The 17,364-nt window shown below is 51.2% G+C and overlaps 7 protein-coding genes across 7 annotated transcripts; 6 read left to right on the forward strand and 1 right to left on the reverse strand.

Annotated features, from left to right (window-relative positions):
* Positions 1-241: 241 nt before the first annotated feature.
* Positions 242-2,561, forward strand: BDV17DRAFT_263928 (putative CTP synthase). Its single transcript, XM_073757953.1, has 9 exons — positions 242-421; positions 478-485; positions 539-708; positions 761-798; positions 848-911; positions 960-964; positions 1,025-1,037; positions 1,092-1,765; positions 1,814-2,561. Exons 1-9 carry the CDS (start codon positions 269-271, stop codon positions 2,438-2,440), a joined length of 1,752 nt encoding a protein of 583 aa, XP_073615459.1. The 5' UTR covers positions 242-268; the 3' UTR covers positions 2,441-2,561.
* A 2,482-nt stretch (positions 2,562-5,043) lies between these two features.
* BDV17DRAFT_263930 (nuclear transport factor 2 family protein) lies at positions 5,044-6,105 on the forward strand. Its single transcript, XM_073757954.1, has 2 exons — positions 5,044-5,647; positions 5,727-6,105. The coding sequence occupies exons 1-2, from the start codon at positions 5,081-5,083 to the stop codon at positions 5,763-5,765; spliced, it is 606 nt and encodes a 201-aa protein (XP_073615460.1). The 5' UTR covers positions 5,044-5,080; the 3' UTR covers positions 5,766-6,105.
* A 1,562-nt stretch (positions 6,106-7,667) lies between these two features.
* Positions 7,668-9,297, forward strand: BDV17DRAFT_281940 (putative MFS multidrug transporter; the record flags this gene model as incomplete). Its single annotated transcript, XM_073760119.1, has 4 exons — positions 7,668-7,847; positions 7,892-8,386; positions 8,431-9,095; positions 9,156-9,297. 4 exons carry the CDS (start codon positions 7,668-7,670, stop codon positions 9,295-9,297), a joined length of 1,482 nt encoding a protein of 493 aa, XP_073615461.1.
* A 163-nt stretch (positions 9,298-9,460) lies between these two features.
* Positions 9,461-10,610, reverse strand: BDV17DRAFT_291552 (uncharacterized protein; the record flags this gene model as incomplete). Its single annotated transcript, XM_073762158.1, has 2 exons — positions 9,461-10,122; positions 10,199-10,610. The coding sequence occupies 2 exons, from the start codon at positions 10,608-10,610 to the stop codon at positions 9,461-9,463; spliced, it is 1,074 nt and encodes a 357-aa protein (XP_073615462.1).
* An 889-nt stretch (positions 10,611-11,499) lies between these two features.
* Positions 11,500-12,949, forward strand: BDV17DRAFT_263932 (TauD/TfdA family dioxygenase). The gene is made up of 3 exons (XM_073757955.1): positions 11,500-11,626; positions 11,680-12,259; positions 12,326-12,949. The coding sequence occupies exons 1-3, from the start codon at positions 11,530-11,532 to the stop codon at positions 12,759-12,761; spliced, it is 1,113 nt and encodes a 370-aa protein (XP_073615463.1). The 5' UTR covers positions 11,500-11,529; the 3' UTR covers positions 12,762-12,949.
* A 187-nt stretch (positions 12,950-13,136) lies between these two features.
* BDV17DRAFT_263934 (uncharacterized protein) lies at positions 13,137-13,390 on the forward strand. The gene has a single exon (XM_073757956.1). It carries the CDS (start codon positions 13,197-13,199, stop codon positions 13,383-13,385), a length of 189 nt encoding a protein of 62 aa, XP_073615464.1. The 5' UTR covers positions 13,137-13,196; the 3' UTR covers positions 13,386-13,390.
* A 1,015-nt stretch (positions 13,391-14,405) lies between these two features.
* BDV17DRAFT_93910 (MFS transporter) lies at positions 14,406-16,396 on the forward strand. The gene is made up of 4 exons (XM_073765380.1): positions 14,406-15,106; positions 15,167-15,586; positions 15,644-15,793; positions 15,847-16,396. The coding sequence occupies exons 1-4, from the start codon at positions 14,518-14,520 to the stop codon at positions 16,341-16,343; spliced, it is 1,656 nt and encodes a 551-aa protein (XP_073615465.1). The 5' UTR covers positions 14,406-14,517; the 3' UTR covers positions 16,344-16,396.
* The last annotated feature ends 968 nt before the right edge of the window (positions 16,397-17,364 follow it).

Below are 17,364 nucleotides of genomic sequence, written 5' to 3' on the forward strand. Positions count from 1 at the left end.
TGAAACAACATGCAAATAGCAAGCAGGGCAGGATGCTAAGGTAAGTGAAAAGGAGGAGGTTGCTCTCAGGCACGTGTTGACTATTGGAATCTCAGGCGCCAAGAACCTCAAAGCGGCAGCTCCCCACCGGCGGGTCTAGTTCTGCCGCATATTTTTCAGGCGGTCAACGAATTTACAGTTATCGGCCCCGCGTCTCGAGTTTTTTTGGTTTTTCTACCTTCCTGGTTTATCCCCAGGCTGGCCGCCATTGAGTCTTTCGTTCGCCAAGATGAAGTATGTCCTTGTTTCTGGTGGTGTTATCTCCGGTGTCGGAAAGGGCATCATCGCCAGTAGTTGCGGTTTGCTCCTGAAAACTGCTGGCTTGTCCGTGTCAAGCATCAAGATCGATCCTTACTTGAATCCCGATGCTGGTCTTATGAACGTGGGTTTTCAATTCTTTCTATTGGCTTTTAGGGACTTCCCTGCTAACTTGTGCAGCCCCTGGAGTTAGTATCCCGCGATTGACCTGCCCACCTGGCCGCATAGCTGACGCGCGAAGGCACGGAGAATGCTTTGTCTTGGACGATGGAGGTGAAGCCGACTTGGACTTGGGAAACTACGAGCGGTATCTCGGTGTCACCCTCGGCAGAGATAACAATATCACAACAGGGAAGATCTACCAACATGTGATTGAGAAGGAGCGTCGGGGTGACTACCTGGGAAAGACGGGTGCGTGGGCAGGACTGTTTGTGTTTGATTTTCATGGGGCTGACTCGGCCAGTGCAAATTGTACCGCACCTTACCAACGAGATCCAGAACGTCAGTCTTCCATCCACCCGTGTCTCGAAACTAGGTTAACAGTTGTTAGTGGGTTGAAAGGGTCGCTAGGGTTCCAATCGATGAGTCGGGGAGGGAACCAGACGTCTGCATCAGTATGTTTTCGCGCGTATATTTCAATTTCCACTGCTAACAGGATACAGTTGAGGTAAGCTTGTAGCGGAAGCCGGCGTGAGCTTGGGTTAACCATGATCTCTACTGCCTGTAGCTTGGAGGAACTGGTAAGCGGATGCACTCTACGTGCTTAGTGAACATTGCTAACATCATGTTTCTAGTCGGTGATATCGAGAGCGCTCCATTTGTCGAAGCTATGAGCCAACTCCAACGACGCGTTGGAAAGGCCAACTTCCTTCAGATTCACGTCAGCTACGTGCCTTTGATCGGTTCGGAACAGAAAACAAAACCTACTCAGCGCGCCATTAGCGACGTTCGCAGCGGTGGTCTCAGGCCGGATCTAATTGCCTGTCGCTGCGAGACTCCGTTGGAGGAGAACACCATCCGCAAGATCGCCGGGACCTGTCAAGTCGAACGTGACCAGGTCGTCGGCGTTCACAACGTGTCGACAACCTACCAAGTCCCCATTCTACTCGAAACTCAAGGGTTCCTGAACACTATCAAGGACCTTCTCGAAATCAGATCTCTGCACATTGATCCCAAGTATGTCGAACTGGGCAAAGTCATGTGGCAGAAATGGCACGGCCTGGCAATGAGCCAAGACCATGTCTTTGACACTGTCTCGATCGTTTTGGTCGGTAAATACACGAGTCTGCACGACTCATACCTCAGTGTAACAAAGGCGTTGGAACACGCCTCTATGCACTGCCAGAAGAAATTGAACCTGGTCTGGGTTGAGTCTTCTCACCTGGAGGATGACCACCAACAAGTAAACCCCGCCGAGTACTACAAGGCCTGGCACTCCGTCTCAACGGCAGACGGTATCCTTATTCCGGTATGTCTACTTTACGTCCTACGCAAATTCCTCTAACGCCATGAACAGGGTGGCTTCGGTCAGCGGGGTACGGAGGGTATGGTCAAGTGTGCCGAATGGGCCCGTACGAAGAACGTTCCCTTCCTCGGTATCTGCCTTGGTCTTCAGGTCGCCGTCATCGAATACGCCCGCAACATCTGCAACATGACCAAGGCGGACAGTGCCGAGTTCAACGAAGAATGCGAACAGCCCGCCATTGTCTACATGCCGGAAATCGACAAGACGAAGATGGGCGGAACCATGCGACTCGGCAAGCGCCCGACGCTGTTCCAGGAGGGTACAGAATGGTCCAAGTTCCGTAAGCTTTACGGCGACAAGAAGGAGATCTGGGAGCGTCACCGTCACCGTTACGAAGTCAACCCAGAATTGGTAGAGACACTGGAAAACGCTGGTCTCTCCTTCATCGGAAAGGACGAATCTGGAAAGCGAATGGAGGTCATCGAGCTCAAGGACCACAGGTGGTACGTCGGTGTTCAGTTCCACCCAGAGTACCTGAGCCGAGTCATCACACCCAGCAAGAGTTTCCTGGGTTTCTTCGCCGCCGCTGCGGGCTGCCTTGAGGAGATCACAGAGACTTTCCAGGGAGCCCACGACCTCAGCCACCTGGAGGTCCGGCCCAAGGCAGATTCAACCTAGGGGCTGTTTTTCTGTCATGCGTTATCCTTTCCTCGGTAGAACATTTTCTTTTTCGGCTTTTGATTTTGCGGGGCAGATATCTACATGTGGATTTAAGAGATATGAACGGCGTCGACTGATATGTCTTGAATAGAATATATGAATACATGAACATTCCGATAAAGTTTTCGAACCATGCCTTACGATTTCCTGTCTCCCTGCGTAGTTTATTTCATCATAAGGAATGGTTCGCTCCACAACCAAAGTTCCCATTCTCAAAACAACACAGCTAACCACCCCGTCTACTCTCCAGCGCACTGGAAGGACACAACCCCCAAACCACAAAACAATGAAACTCATGAACAACATGATAAGAGACAAAACAATAAAACCAATTCCCAAAAACTGTCGCACTTTTTCTTTCAACCTGGAACAACTCCCTTTCACACAGGAAACATGCTGAAAGACGCCTTTGATCCCCGACGGCACCGCTCAATGAAGCCTTTGCTGCTTAACATATTTAGTATCCCTGGAGTCAGTCACCTGTCCCAACAATCTTGCGAGCGTCTGCCTATCCGCTCATCTATATTATACTCGCAAAATGTTTCGCCTTTGGGACAAGCTCGCCGGCAAGCCAGCTCAGTATAAGGAAAGAGGGGTTGATCCCCTTCCGGAAAGTCCGATTGAAAAGCTGCCAACGGAGATATGGCTTCATATCCTTGAGATGATCGTTGGTGCTGACCCCGTTCTCGATCCTTACTCAAATTTGCATGGCTCCGTGCTCGCCAGTCTATGTCTCGTGAGCCGAGGCTTTAATCAATTCTTCACGCCGATTCTTTACTATCGCTTCGACTATGAGGGTTTCAGGTTGCAATTTCCCTAAACTCTGGTACTTTTTACGTACCATTATTGAACGCTCAAATCTCGCACAGCCAGTACGTGAATCATCGATGACCGCTATTCGAGACAGGGAGTACCGTGGGCATGATCCCGAGCAATTGGCTTCGACTCTTAAACGTCTATACAGGGAAAACAAGCCATACTTTGACAATGCAGCAAGGCAAGCCCAATTAAACAGCATTCGGGGTGGCCGCTTTGACAGCACCGACTTGAAGTATCAGGCGGAGGAGCGTCTCTACGGGCTTCTTGGTGGCAGATTTGGATAAGGTGACCCAACATATCGCTATGAATACGGCGGACCGAGGAATGATCTCAGATGGGATGACTTTGCTTACTATGACAGTCCGTTGCTGGCTTTGATTCTGACACATTGCCCTCAGCTTGTCCGTTTTAACTACTACATGAGCATTACTGACTCTTTCTTTCCATGCATTGTGCAGTGTGCAGGGGTAGATGAATCAGTCACGCATTTTAGTCCTGCCTCACGTTTCAGAACTTGCAAAATCTCACGGTCAGACGAAGAGTTTATCGCGGAAACCTTGGGTCGACTGGCATGAATTAAGACACAGATTTGGGAATTTCGGACACTTACCCTTATCATCGCCTGCCCCGCTTGAAGGAGCTCGTTGCTCCAGTAGGCTACTGGGATTGCGGGAGTATAGGAGAACAAGAGAGCGGTATTGAACGCTCATGATAACGGAGCTTCATTCCAACCATCTTCAATATGTGCTCATATCCAAGGCGCCAAAGCGGCTTCGACAGCTTTCACTACACTTCACATCTCATGAGGAGCCTGAGAAGACACTACCTGGGTCTCCCTTGTATAAGCTCCTGTGGCCTATGCTCCGTCACCTAAAAGATCACCTCAAGTATCTTGACCTTGCGGAAGAGGCAGTCGAAGCTAGGCCCGGCCCCGGCCAGCCATCCTCCCTTCCAGAACCAGATTCAAAATCATTTTGTCCTTGTATAGCCGATTTCACCAAGCTGCGGCTGCTTATCGGCTCTCCGTTCTTTTGGGCTATCAATGCGAGCACGAAACCCAAGACAAACTAAGAAGCCACTTGCCTCCAAACATTGAGTCTTCAGGTCTTTACTGCTGGAAGTCACCTTGGTTGAACAACAGCATTGGGTTTTGGATCACGAATTGAAAGAAATGGTCCAATCCGCCGGCGAGCGCGGGAAGCTTCGCTGTATTGCTCTGTATGTCACGACGATGGTGTCTGAATTACGATTGCAGGACGATCTAGGACGATCTTTAGTCGCTCCATAGCAGCGAGGTAATCGATAAGCGCTGTAATTCGCGAGTTAGGGTCTCGCCTTGTTCTACGGCGAGATAGCTGTGCATTATCACGTACGAGGGCCCGTCTAGGACCCGTGGAGGAGCCCCTGTGCGCCAACCAGATGGCGGAAGGACACTAAATCGACATTTAACTTGCTAGTGGACACTAACAGCGGCAAGCCCAGTGTCGACAGAGTTTAGCTGGCAGCTGTCATATGTGCGGCACGTTGGCGCTAAACATACACCCCCCTGCCACTCCTGCTTAGCTCCATCTAGGGTTTCGTCTACGCCTATTGGGTTAACCCCGAGCCAATGCAGTGCTGCGGGGCCTAGAACCAGGATTCAGAAGGAGAGAAAAAAGAAAGAACTTGGCATAGAAGTTTGAAAACCGCAACCGGCCCCGGCACTATCGCCATCGAAAGAACACATCCATCGGATGTGACCTGTGAGTTGTCAACCTGTCAATTCAAATCGAGCACACCATGCATCTCCTCTCCTCCCTCGTGCTTTTGTCCTGGCAGTTCAGCCTCGGCCTCTGCTTTCCCATCTTAGGCCTTTTATTCCCAACTCCGAATCCGCCGATCGACACCGACACCGACACGGCCCCCATCCCCCTCCACGACCTGCCAACGCTCTTCTCACCCCCGTCAACCGTCGACTCCCTCGCAACCGAAACAATCCGCAAGACATTATCTTTGTACCCGTTCGCCATCGACGGAAAGAACTTTGCCGCGCTCGATCGGATTTTCACAGAGGACGCCGTCGCAAATTACTCCGCGCCCCTGGGCGTTCTCTCGCCCTTGTCGTCTATCCAGGAAACTCTAGGTCAAAGCCTGAAGTGCGTGACGACACAGCACAGTCTTGGGACGCAGCTTATTGACGTGATTGGCCCGTGGCATGCAAGGAGTGTAACGTACTATACGGCGGCGCATTTTGGGAGGGGGGAATTGAGTGATCAAGTTGCGACGGCGCATGGGCAGTATCAGGATTCTTGGGAGCGGCAGGTTGACGGGACTTGGAGGGTTGTGTATAGGAATTTGGTTTATATGGTATTTTATTCCTTCATATCCGGCCTTTTTTATATATATATATTTTCTGAAGATGCTAATTGATGTGATCGATTGATAGAGTGAGGTCATTGGGAACCAGGCAGTGTTTGTATGTTGAGGTTGGGACTTGCGAGAGCAACCAGGAACATGATCAGGGACTAAGGAGGACTCGGTAAACGCTCTATAGATGAGGCTTAATCCTAATAATCTAATTGTATCACGAACACGACTCGTCGCATCATATTCACGTCCTTAATTGGTCGCGGTCGCACCCTGCATCGAAAAAGCAAAGCACCTTGTCAACCCTAAGTGACAGTACCCCGACGCCGTCAAGACATTAACAACCCATATGTACCTTACTCTGACTCGGCAGTCGTCGCCCGTCTTTAGATCTCAGCTGCGCTTCATGGTACACAGCATCATATCCCCAGAGAGACGACATCCCAGATGGATTGAATGTCCCTGCCCATCTTGCGACCGTATGTACTAGATATCTACATGTCAGTCAATGCTCTCAGTATCAGACATAGCTAGGTACCACATATATCTCGGCATCGACACACTTAAGATTGGCCCTTCCGACTTCAGCTGACCAGCCATTAACCTAATGGAGACCTAACCTCGGCGAAAAATTGCATGCAGGTGGTCGGCAGTTGCATAGATGAAGATTCACAGTTTGTATTTCCGTCAAATTATATCCCTTTTCCCCGTCAAGAGCACATGATTACCACTGAATCGACTCAGTACCGGAGGCTTGGGACAAGATACCGGGCTTGCGCGGGAAGTCGGAGAACCCGACCTCGACAGGCGTTCGCTGGGGCCGGGATTTCCAGGTCGCTAAGGTTACTATTCGTTACGGGCTCCGTAACTACCGATATTTAGAAGGACTCTCGTTGAAGCGGCTTGGGTCTGGCGGCGACGGTGAACCTGTCAAGGGCTAAGAAGATACTGAATCAATCCACAAGTGTACCTCGCAAGGGCATGCGACTACCAGGCATGAAGAAGAAGCGACCGAGGCTGAGCTCACGGCACGTTACCATCGCTTCTTCCCCGATAGGTACATGAGCCATGTAACCATTCTAGGAAGATGCGACGTTTGACCTTCTCCAGGACATCAAGGCTGAGGACGAAGGCGCGACGGGGCGGTATAGAGACTAGAAGTTGATGCATTCTTGCTTCTCAATGAAGCGATTTCTCGTCGTCGTTGCTACATATAAGCCAAAGCATGGGCAGGTCCAAGAAGGATAGGTAGACGCGTCCTTTTGTTGATTCATGATCCTCTCTCGGCCACCGTCCAGAGGTTACCCCGTTAGCTACCCACGACCCCGAGTTGTCTCCCAAGCTTGCAGCCGTCTTGCTGCCTTGTAAATTTCTAATGCATTTCTTGTTGGTGAAAAGGCCGAGATCTCTGCAAAACAAAAAACAAAAAAAAAGAAAAAAAGAAAAAAAAAATCTACTTAGATATCCATGCTCTGCAGTGCTGCGACTGGGTCACAAGATTTTCCAAGCCCTAGCTACATCTCGAGCAAAAACAGTCATGCCCGGACGTGGCTTGAGTAAGCCATTTATAAGCATTGCCAACGCTGCGCACGAACAAATCAAGTCGGAATCCCAATCGGCAGTTGCCAATTTGGCCTCGGGATAACCCCGCGTGGCCCAATCCCAGTCTAGCTTATAGCAGGATCAAGTCTTGCCAACCCTTGACCAGAAGCTTACTCTGGCGCGGAGTCGGCACTGGCGAGACCGAGCCGTATCCGGGGAACGGCACTGGGGATTTTGGCTATTTACCGAACGGCGTCATGATCTCCACTGTCAGCGCTGCCAGATCCCCGGATAGGACGAGTGTCATGCGCTAGATACTCACCCCGGACTCCTGCTATCTCCAGCTCTGACACCGAGACCCACTCGTTGGGGCATTCCCCGCGCAACCCGGTCAGAACGGGGTTGCTAATCTGTTATAGATGTTGGGGCCCCAGAACCCTTCCTTCGAGACACAATCGACTCCAGTCTTGAGAGCACCATGAACACACTAGACAAGACGCAGTCCGCCTGCGTGGAAGAGGCAGGCACTTATACTCCACCAGAAGGAGCTCTATCCGAGCAGCATCAGGCGTATCTCCTACAACGCCATGGAACACTGGATCTCGACCCGGTCCCTAGTATGGACCCGGCAGATCCGTACAATTGGCCGTTATGGAAGGTAGGTACTCACGCACTGTGGCCAACAAGATACTAACAACATAGAAATCATTCAACCTAGGGCTTGTCGCCTTCCACGCCTGCATGGGCACATTCACAGCAGCGGCCATCATCCCCGCATACGAGAAGATAGCCGAAGATATTGGAGTTTCCATCCAGCGAGTGAGCTATCTCACCTCCCTACAGATTGCCATCCTCGGAGCCGCACCTCTCCTCTGGAAACCACTTTCCCACCGATTCGGCCGCCGCCCGATATTTCTCATGTCGCTGGTGCTTAGCTGTGTCTGTAATATTGGCTGCGCGGAAAGCCCGGACTATGCCTCTATGGCTGCATGTCGAGCCCTAGTCGCATTCTTCATCTCCCCAGCTATGGCGCTAGGCAGCGCAGTGGTTATGGAGACCTTTTTCAAGCACCAGCGTGCTCGATATTTGGGGGTGTGGACGGTTATGGTTACCCTGGGTGTACCGGTTGGGCCGTTCATATTTGGCTTCGTGGCTGAGCGAGTAGGGTATCGCTGGATATACTGGGTCCTGGCCATTGTACGTTCACCCAGAACCTCAAAGATGTTTTGCTGACCCCCCAGACCAACGCATGCCAATTCATCCTGTACATCTTCTTCGGCCCCGAAACGCGCTACGTCGGCCCCTCTTGCTCTCCCTTCAAGCACCAATACCTGGCCATTACCCGCATCGACTCAACCGCATTCGCCGCAACCGAGTTCATCCACCCTTTGTCACTATTTACAAACATCCCCGTCCTCCTCGCTGCAATCGCCTACAGCATGGTCTTCCTCTTCGCCTCGGTCCTCAACTCCGTCGAAGTCCCCCAACTCTTACAGGCAAAGTTCGGCCTAGACGCAGAACAACTCGGTCTGCAGTTCATAGGCCTTATAATCGGTTCCCTACTAGGCGAGCAAATGGGCGGCTTCATGTCCGATCTCTGGATGAGCGTGCGCGCGAACCGAATCCGCACCAGACCGCCGCCGGAATACCGCCTCTGGCTGAGCTACTTTGGGTTTCTGGTTAGTATTGCCGGGATGGTCGTTTTTCTTGTCTGCACTGAGCAGGCGCCTGAAGGGCGCTGGACCGTCTCGCCGGTTATAGGGACGGGAGTTGCGGCGTTCGGAAATCAGGTTGTCACGACGGTTTTGACTACTTATGCGGTAGATACGTACCCGAGTGATGCGGGGAGTGTTGGGGTGTTTATTAACTTTGTGAGGTCGACGTGGGGGTTTATTGGGCCTTTTTGGTATGCGACCCTGCTGCTGTCCTGTCGTATCCTGTTCGAGACTGACTGGCTGGTGTATAGGTTCCCGGCTATGTTTGAGAGCGTGGACATTGCGAAGAGCTCGGGTGTCGTGACGGCACTAATCATGGGTGCTAGTTTCATTCCTACGGTGTTCTTGCATTGGCAGGGGCATCGATGGCGGAAAGAGAGTTTCGAGACATAAGTTAATCGTTGCGGGCGATAAGTTCGAGAAGCAGGGCTGGCCGGCATATAGTTAGACATGCGACCAGACACCAGAAAAATAGACAGATATAAAGTCAGAGATTGGGCCTATGCGCTTCACTAATTTACAAACCAAACCAACTCAGGATCCGAAATTAAACACTTCACTTCCTCACAGCCTCGTCAAGCACCTCCTCAGTATGCCTCCAAACCATCTCATCAATGCCCTGTTCCCTATACTCATCCAAGATCTTACTACTCGGCCTAATACCCCCCCTCCAGTTAATCAAATACGCACCACTCCCCTTCACCCCATCCAATCCATTCGCAACCTCCCCTTCTCCCTCCCGCCCATCCTGCACACCCCCATCTCCACCATTCCTCGCCGGATACATTGAAGAGGCCAAATGAAACAAATGCCTCTCCCCACTCTCCTTTAAGCCCACCGAAAACGGCCACATCATCGGCCAGATGGCATAATTATAAACAGCCGCAATCGGCCCCGGGAACGAATTACTGTAGATGTTCGTCCCGACAAGGCCCGGAAAAGCGTGGATAAAACTCACGTTCGGATATTGTTTCGAGAGGTGCGACATCGCGAGACTCGTCATTGTTATGGAGTGTTTGTAGCCTTTTAGAGCGTTGAAGGAGCCCGGGCGGCTGAGGGAGAGGTTGGAGGTGTCGATGGGGTACTCGAAGCCGCCGCCGTAGATGCTAATCACGCGGGATTGGTCCGATTTGGACAGAAGCGGGAGGAGGTTCGATATGAAGCGCATCCTCGAATAGTATCTTAATGCGAAGAGACGGTCTATTCCCTCGATTGTGTCTAGCACAAACCAATGTTAGTATTCAGTATCATGCACCCTAAATAGATAAAAGAATGTATAAAGGTGACTACTCACCATCCCGTCCAGCAAACGGATTCGAAATCCCTCCCGGCGTCATAAAAACATAATCCAATTTTTCCTCCTTCTTCTTAATCTCCTCACAGACCCGATCGACATTCCGCGCAAGCGCCACATCCGCTTCGATAAAGTGGAATTTCCCATGCGGGGATATACTCTGTAATTCAAAGAGGAATGGCTTCGCGCGCGCTTCGTTCCGACCGACGATGTATGCTGTTAGACCTGTTTCCCGTCTGGAACTGGAGCTGGAACTGGGACTGGGTTTGTGCTTGTTTGTGTGCTTTGCGAGTTGGCGCAGCGTGCTCTGGCCTATACCGCTTGTGCCGCCGACGAAGAGGGCTGTTATGCGAGGGGTTGGGAGGGTGTTTAGGCGGGCGTTTGAGGCGCGGATAGCCTGGAGGGAGGGCATCTTGTCTTAGTTAAAAGTTGACTAAATAGACTTTGGAGGCTAAATGAGGTTTAATTGATTGAGTGATCAGGAGAGGATGGAGGAGTGAAAGAAAAAGAAGGGGTCGAATCCTTATTTATAGCTTCCCTCCTGATCCCATAGCTCTACACAGTGTCATCATTTGCCGCAGAACAAGCTGCAGGCGCATACCTTGCGAGCTCTCATGAGTCAAAACTGAAGCTCTCCAAAATGCACATATCCTGGATGGATCCACTCCTCTAACCGGATATGGTTTAAGCTCGCAAGGTTCCTGTTGAAGGAGCCGGCGCTAGACCTAAACACGTTACCGTGGCTGCCGATTGGCCAATGAGAGTTGCCGCGCAAGATATGAGCCGTTGGATCAGCATCGGAGATCGCTTGTCAGCCATGCGCTGGAGGAGTATATGACGAGGGGTTGGAACTTGAATTTTGAACAGTAGCTGAGATGTGCTTTCTTTTTCCCCGAGAGGGTCCGAGATTATCCGTCCTGTTACCACTGTGCGACAAAGTCTCGCCGAATACGTCCGTCTCAATGGCTCCCGTCAAATCGGTGGTCAGCTGCAGGAGCCTCGACCTGCCCGCATCGCGTTTTTTGTAGCAGTGAAGTCTATTCAGGCGAGATCTTGTCTACACATCGCAGGCACAGCGCCTCAAAATGCGGCGCATATCAACCACGTTTTCACGAACCACCCGCATTCAGCTCCTACGTAACTGAATCGCCACCATGAGATTGATAAGACCGATAACGATAAAAGACCACAATCATCGGCGGATCCCGGTGGCGGCACTGCCCGCCGCCGACACCAGCTGGAGGTATAAAAAGCATGGTCCAGCCCCTCCAACCAGAAGCGGATCGAGAGATTCCGAAGTTTGGACAAATCGCAGGAATATAAGAATCAAGATGCCAGGAATCACCGTTGAGCGCCTTACACCACCGCCCGGGTCGGACATTGATTTCGGGGCTGTGATTGGGAGTGTTGATCTTGAGGATTTGAATGGTTTGTACCGTATAGATCCACCACTGGGAGGTCAAGCTAACCGGTCTATTTAGACGAGATATTCACTGAGATAAGCAACGCCCTATACGAACATCAAGTCATAATCATCAAAAACCAAAACCATCTCACCCCCCGCGCGCAATACCTCCTAACGCAGCGCTTCGATCCCACCGCAACAACCTACGGGCACGGCAAAACGCTCGACGCAAAGCGCAGCATTCTGCATCCAGACTTGAAAACCATCCCGCACCAGCCTCAAGTGCAAGTCATCGGGCACGGGTTCGTGCCCTCGTACGAAGGGCTAGAAAATATCCAGCTCCGCCACCCGCACCATAAAACTTTTCATCGCGACCATGTCCCCGAGAGCGAGGATTATGATGTAACGCGGTTTTATCGCTGGCATATTGATGCGGCGCTTTATGGGCTTCATCCGCCGAAGGTGACGACGCTTTTGGCTGTTAGGGTTCCCAAGGGGAGGAGGCAGACGCTGCGGTATGATGATGGGAGTGGGGAGGAGATGAATGTGCCGCTGGGGACGACGGCATTTGTTTCTGGGGAGAGGATGTTTGATCTGTTGTCTGAGGAGGATAAGGAGTTTACGCTAGGGAGTAGAGTTGAGTATGCGCCGCATCCGTATGTTCTTCCCCCCCCCTCCCTTGCTCTTCTCACCGGGGATCGAAATGACGTTGATATATACAGATACATCTGGATGTCCCCCGCCCGCTCTAAGCCAACTGGACTCGGCCTGTTTAGCGAAAACCTCGAACTGGACACCTCCTCCCTACCCCCCATCGACGAATCCGCGATTCAAATCCTCCCCATGGTCTGGAAGAACCCTGTGACCGGAAAACCAGCGCTGCAAATTCACCCGTCCGCCGTGCGCAAAATCCATCTCAAGGATGGGACAATCATCGACGATCTCCAGAAAGTGCGCCATATCGTGTACAGATTGCAGCGGCCCGCTATTAGTCCAAAATACGTGTACGCGCATGATTGGGAAGAGGGAGACCTCGTCCTGTTTCATAATCGCGGCGTGTTGCATCCAGTTGTGGGTGCTTTTGGGGAGGGCGAGGTAAGGCTTTTTAGGCAGTGTAATCTTGCGGCCGGGGAGGGGGTTAGAGGGATGAAGGAGTAGAAGTGAAGTACTTTTGGGGTGCGAAAGCACGAAGGGGTGGGGATAAGGTTGCATAGACTGATGTTTGGATAGACAATATGCAATGCGCGTAGTGTCGTGTGATGCGTGTGATAGAGTACATTAGACCGCAAAATTCAATCAAATACATAAATAAACAAACCCCTGCAATCAAGAAACCAGAAACAAGCCTCCTCCGAACTCGGACTCGGACGTACAGTACTTTGGTGTTTTGCCAATGTTTGTTCCAATCTGCGCTGATGTTTGCCATCAGCAAAGTACCTTTGAAGGAGGGCAGTACAACTGCAGAGCTCAACGCAATGCAATGCATTGAGAAGGTGCATCTCATCACACCATGCCATGTAGTTTGCTTCCTTTCGGGGATGCACCTGCAACCTGCAGCTCGCTTCCTGCCATGGAGTTTGCCTCTTGACAGGAATGACGCGCACCTGCAGTCTTGGTTGTCGCGCAAGTCGGTCGGTCAATGTAGGGCTTGCATCGACTGGTTCTTGGACAGCATGCATATATATCAACTCCAATACCCATCCGTGGTTGCTGATGCTTAATCCGCATTGTAATCGAATGAGGTTCTGCATAACTAATTCATGCACCAGATTTCAGGTATAGCGCAGCAAATCAATATGGTCGAGAAGGGCTGACGACCTTCCAAGGCACAGCCATCGCTATGCCTGAGGCTCGAGGTTTGTCCATCCCGAGCAAATGGCCGAAAAATGCCCAGGCCCTAGTATCTACATGGACGTAGGGTATGTGTGTAGATTTAGTTCCACAGAACCTAGGGCTAAACTGAAGCTTAGCACACTCTGGCTACTGCAATTCGGGCTAGAATACTCAGGTATGGCCCGTGACCCAGCACAATGGATGCAGATAGTGAGCTTTTATGCCACGGTTCTAACCGGGGCAATACTAGCAAACGGTCTTGGGTGCCTTCTCTATGGTATGCTCTTCTACTCTCCCTCGCCTGGCCTCTATGCCCTCTTCATTATGGGAGTCGTGTCGTTACGTTGCCTACGGGACGTAGCTGACTTTTGGTGATTTTGTGACGCTTAAGGGGTATCGTGAGGTTAGTTCATATCTCAAAATGACGTCTCTTATCCTAGGGCAAGAGTGAGTACCGACATGGATAAATCGCTGACGGTGGCAATGGGACCTTGCTGTTTCATAGACCGGAGGTAAACTACGTCTGTGGCCGGCGATCAGCCACGGTCAAATCTCTACGGAGTGTTATTTGAACTCTAGTGTGATCAATAATCAGTAAAACAATTGGAGAAATGAAATAATCATGATAGGAGGAGGGGAAGAGCAATAATTACCAAGAATCAAACAGTGTTGGGCTTGAGTTATGCTTCTCCAATTTGGGGACCGGCGGAAGTGGGGAATTCCCCAAATTTTCTTATTAAAGATTTTCTGCGCCTTTTGTGTACAACGGCAGGACTGGACAGCAACATATTGCTCACAGCACGCAACTGAGGCTAAATATACTGTTGATAGGACAGCTTGTGTTTCTGGCACACTAGGAAGCGTATAGTCACCTATGTAAATTCTGTAAGAGCGTTCAAGGACTGTAGCAAAGCTGAAAGCGCCGATCATTTTCTCCAATTTCGGCACTGGGTCCGAGTCAGAATGGGTCTGAGAGCCCCATTATAAGACGAACGTAAGGCCCTTCACTCCTGCCCAAGCTGCGTTCAGTCAGTTTCAACTTTCGCGAGGAGCTCGAAGTCCAACGACAGGCGAACCCGTCATGGCAACCAGTCCGCGGCGTAGCTCGCGCGCACCGAGCACGAGCTCAACTCAACTAGAAGACAACCCCCCAACTCCAACGCCCCTCCCCGAATACGAAATCGAAAAGAAACCAACATCAACCTCGAAAGAAATCGAATACCTTTACCTCGACCTCGACACTCCCCTCCCAACCCCAAATATCACATTACCCCCCGGCCCAACTCAATCCGCACCCCCGGACGCCCCCAACCTCGAAAAGTACATCTCGCCCTTCCTCTGGCCGAAATGGCGCAAGAGCATGATGACCTGGATTGCATGCGCCGTGACCCTGCTAGCGGGTTACTCGGCTGGCGAGATCACGCCGGCGTCGAACGAGTTGACAGACGACTGGGATATTAGTCCCGTCGTGTATAATCTGGGGATCACGCTGTTTTGTATTGGGTTTGCGCTGGCGCCGATGGTGCTTGCGCCGTTCTCAGAGATTAATGGGCGAAGACCGATTTTCGTTGCGAGTGGTGTGCTCTTCGTTGCTTGTATTGTTGCTTGTGGGGGGACGAGGATCTTTGCCGGGTTTCTGGTTGCGAGGTTCTTTCAGGGTATTGGTGCTTGTATGTCTTTCATAACCTTTTTATGGGGGTTGAGGTTTAGTTGTACTGACAGAGCAACAGCTACATTCTCCACCATGGTCGGCGGTGTCATTAGCGATATCTACCATGCAAATGAGCGGAATATGCCCATGGCTCTCTTCGCGGCGGCTGCGCTGTTTGGAACCGGGTTGGCACCGCTGATATCGAGCGCTATTGTTTTCCATACGTCCTGGCGCTGGATCTACTGGTCTCACGCCATTGTATCTGGTGTTTTCGTGGTCATCATCTACTTCTTCTTCAAGGAGACAAGAGGCAGCGTGATTCTAAGCCGGAAGGCGCACGCCCTGAACAAGTACTACGAGCAGCTCGAGGCAGCAGGACACTTTGGCGTTCTCATGGGTGAGGATGCTCAGCCGAAGCGGATCCGGTGGAAGGTCAAGAGCGACGAGCAGCGCGAGAGTCTGGTTCAGATGATTAGTATTTCGCTGTATCGGCCTTTCCGTGAGTTCCCCCTCTCTGGATATGCGATGCAGAATGTGTACTAATGGACTTCTCTAGACATGCTTATCACCGAACCGGTGGTGTTCTTCTTCTCCCTCTGGGTCTCCTTCTCCTGGGCTGTTCTCTACCTCCAGTTCGGCTCTATTCCGCTCGTTTTCAAAACGAATCATCTCTTTAACCTCGAACAGATCGGTGCTGTTTTCACCTGTACGTCTTCCTATCTATGCCCCTCTTTAGACCAAGAATGCTAACCCAACCAGCAATGTGCGTCGGCGCAATCCTAATAACAATCATAAGCATCTACCAAGAAAAGATCGCCAACCGCTTCAACCTCCTCCCCTCAACACCCGAAGCGCGCCTCTACTTCGTCTGCATCGAATCAATCCTAATGCCCATCGGCCTCTTCTGGTTTGGCTGGACCTCATTCCCCAGCATCCACTGGATAAGTCCCACAATGGCAATCGGGTGCGCGACAATGGGGATTTTCTCCGTGTACTTGGCTGTCTTCAATTATCTGGCTGATACGTACCACCGGTACGCGAGCTCAGCGATTGCGGCGCAGAGTTGTTGTAGGAATTTGCTTGGTGGTGTGTTTCCGCTTGTGACGAATGCCATGTTTAATAATTTGGGGTTTCCCGAGGCGTCGAGTTTGCTAGGTGCTATTGGGGCTGTGCTCTGTCTTGTTCCGTGGGTTTTGGCGATTTATGGGGAGAGGATTAGGGGGAAGAGTAAGATGGCTAGTGAGCTTGCCAAGTGAATGGCTTTCTTTCATCTAGGGTGGTATGGTTTAGATAAACCTGAGCGTCAAGGTGTTGATGATACCTACAAAATAGTGTTTAATGAAAGTAATACATGATCTTAACCAGGAAAGTTGTTCAGTTACTCAGCGGCAATCCTCTCTCAGGAGACGCGGAGACAGTGGTATAGGGCTGAGTGCCACCGCCAGACGTCAAGTGGAGCGCAGTACGTACTCATGTGTCAACGCATACCCACTTGCCTCGCAAACTCTTCAACGCCCTTCAGTCTCACCGCAGAATTTGTCATGACCGTTTCAACTGCAGGACTAGACGCGGATAGATCCTCCTAATCAGCATCTGATAAGGATTTCTGGTGGGTTCCGATTCTCAAGTACATCATTCTATCGAATTCGACAAAGTCAAGAAAAAATAAGATGTCTCACATCAAAACAACTACCAATCCAATCCTCGGAATTAAACCATCCAGGAACTCGGAAAACAAAGCCCAAGAGAATCCACTGGTGGATCAAAAACGGGTTGCTGACAAGCAGCCTGAGTCTCTCAAGCAAACGCTAAGCAGCCTAAGCAAATGTCTTAGCAATGACATCCCCACCTGTTTCCCAATGCGGTGCTTCTAGCGCCTTTTCCACGTGGGTTTGACACTTTTAGATTCGTTAGGCTCGCTGGGGCTTCACGTACTTGCCTTTAAGGTATAGACCTCCGGACTCCGTAGCGGGTAGCGGAGTATGCCCGCCATGTGTTTGGCACTTTTGACGCGTGTTTCCATAGTTGCCGCTGGCGCTGGAGCCTGGTGGGCGCATCGCAGATTTGTTACTTAAACTGTTCCGTCCCAGTTCCTGTACCTGGCTTACTCGGATCCATATCTATCTATCTACTCAATCTTATCTTGACGACGAGAGAACACCTGGTGTTTGCTATCTATCCGTCATCATGGGTCTATTCGCTCACCACGACCATCATCCCCCCGAGAAACCACCCGCTCCACCAGCCCACCACCACAGCTTCTTCTCCCACCACCGC

Source organism: Aspergillus undulatus (assembly GCF_047715775.1).
Source record: "Aspergillus undulatus strain CBS 261.88 unplaced genomic scaffold BDV17scaffold_25, whole genome shotgun sequence".
Lineage (NCBI taxonomy): Eukaryota > Fungi > Ascomycota > Eurotiomycetes > Eurotiales > Aspergillaceae > Aspergillus > Aspergillus undulatus.

Excerpts from the sequence above, each read along its gene's own strand:
- BDV17DRAFT_263928 (XM_073757953.1), top strand. The coding sequence starts at position 269 with ATGAAGTATGTCCTTGTTTCTGGTGGTGTTATCTCCGGTGTCGGAAAG. Across the intron at positions 709-760 it reads TGACTACCTGGGAAAGACGG|TGCAAATTGTACCGCACCTT; the intron begins GTGCGTGGGCAG and ends TGACTCGGCCAG. Across the intron at positions 799-847 it reads TTACCAACGAGATCCAGAAC|TGGGTTGAAAGGGTCGCTAG; the intron begins GTCAGTCTTCCA and ends AACAGTTGTTAG.
- BDV17DRAFT_263930 (XM_073757954.1), top strand. The coding sequence starts at position 5,081 with ATGCATCTCCTCTCCTCCCTCGTGCTTTTGTCCTGGCAGTTCAGCCTC. Across the intron at positions 5,648-5,726 it reads ATAGGAATTTGGTTTATATG|AGTGAGGTCATTGGGAACCA; the intron begins GTATTTTATTCC and ends ATCGATTGATAG.
- BDV17DRAFT_263932 (XM_073757955.1), top strand. The coding sequence starts at position 11,530 with ATGCCAGGAATCACCGTTGAGCGCCTTACACCACCGCCCGGGTCGGAC. Across the intron at positions 11,627-11,679 it reads TGATCTTGAGGATTTGAATG|ACGAGATATTCACTGAGATA; the intron begins GTTTGTACCGTA and ends CGGTCTATTTAG. Across the intron at positions 12,260-12,325 it reads GTTGAGTATGCGCCGCATCC|ATACATCTGGATGTCCCCCG; the intron begins GTATGTTCTTCC and ends TGATATATACAG.
- BDV17DRAFT_263934 (XM_073757956.1), top strand. The coding sequence starts at position 13,197 with ATGACGCGCACCTGCAGTCTTGGTTGTCGCGCAAGTCGGTCGGTCAAT.
- BDV17DRAFT_93910 (XM_073765380.1), top strand. The coding sequence starts at position 14,518 with ATGGCAACCAGTCCGCGGCGTAGCTCGCGCGCACCGAGCACGAGCTCA. Across the intron at positions 15,107-15,166 it reads CTTTCAGGGTATTGGTGCTT|CTACATTCTCCACCATGGTC; the intron begins GTATGTCTTTCA and ends ACAGAGCAACAG. Across the intron at positions 15,587-15,643 it reads TTCGCTGTATCGGCCTTTCC|ACATGCTTATCACCGAACCG; the intron begins GTGAGTTCCCCC and ends GGACTTCTCTAG.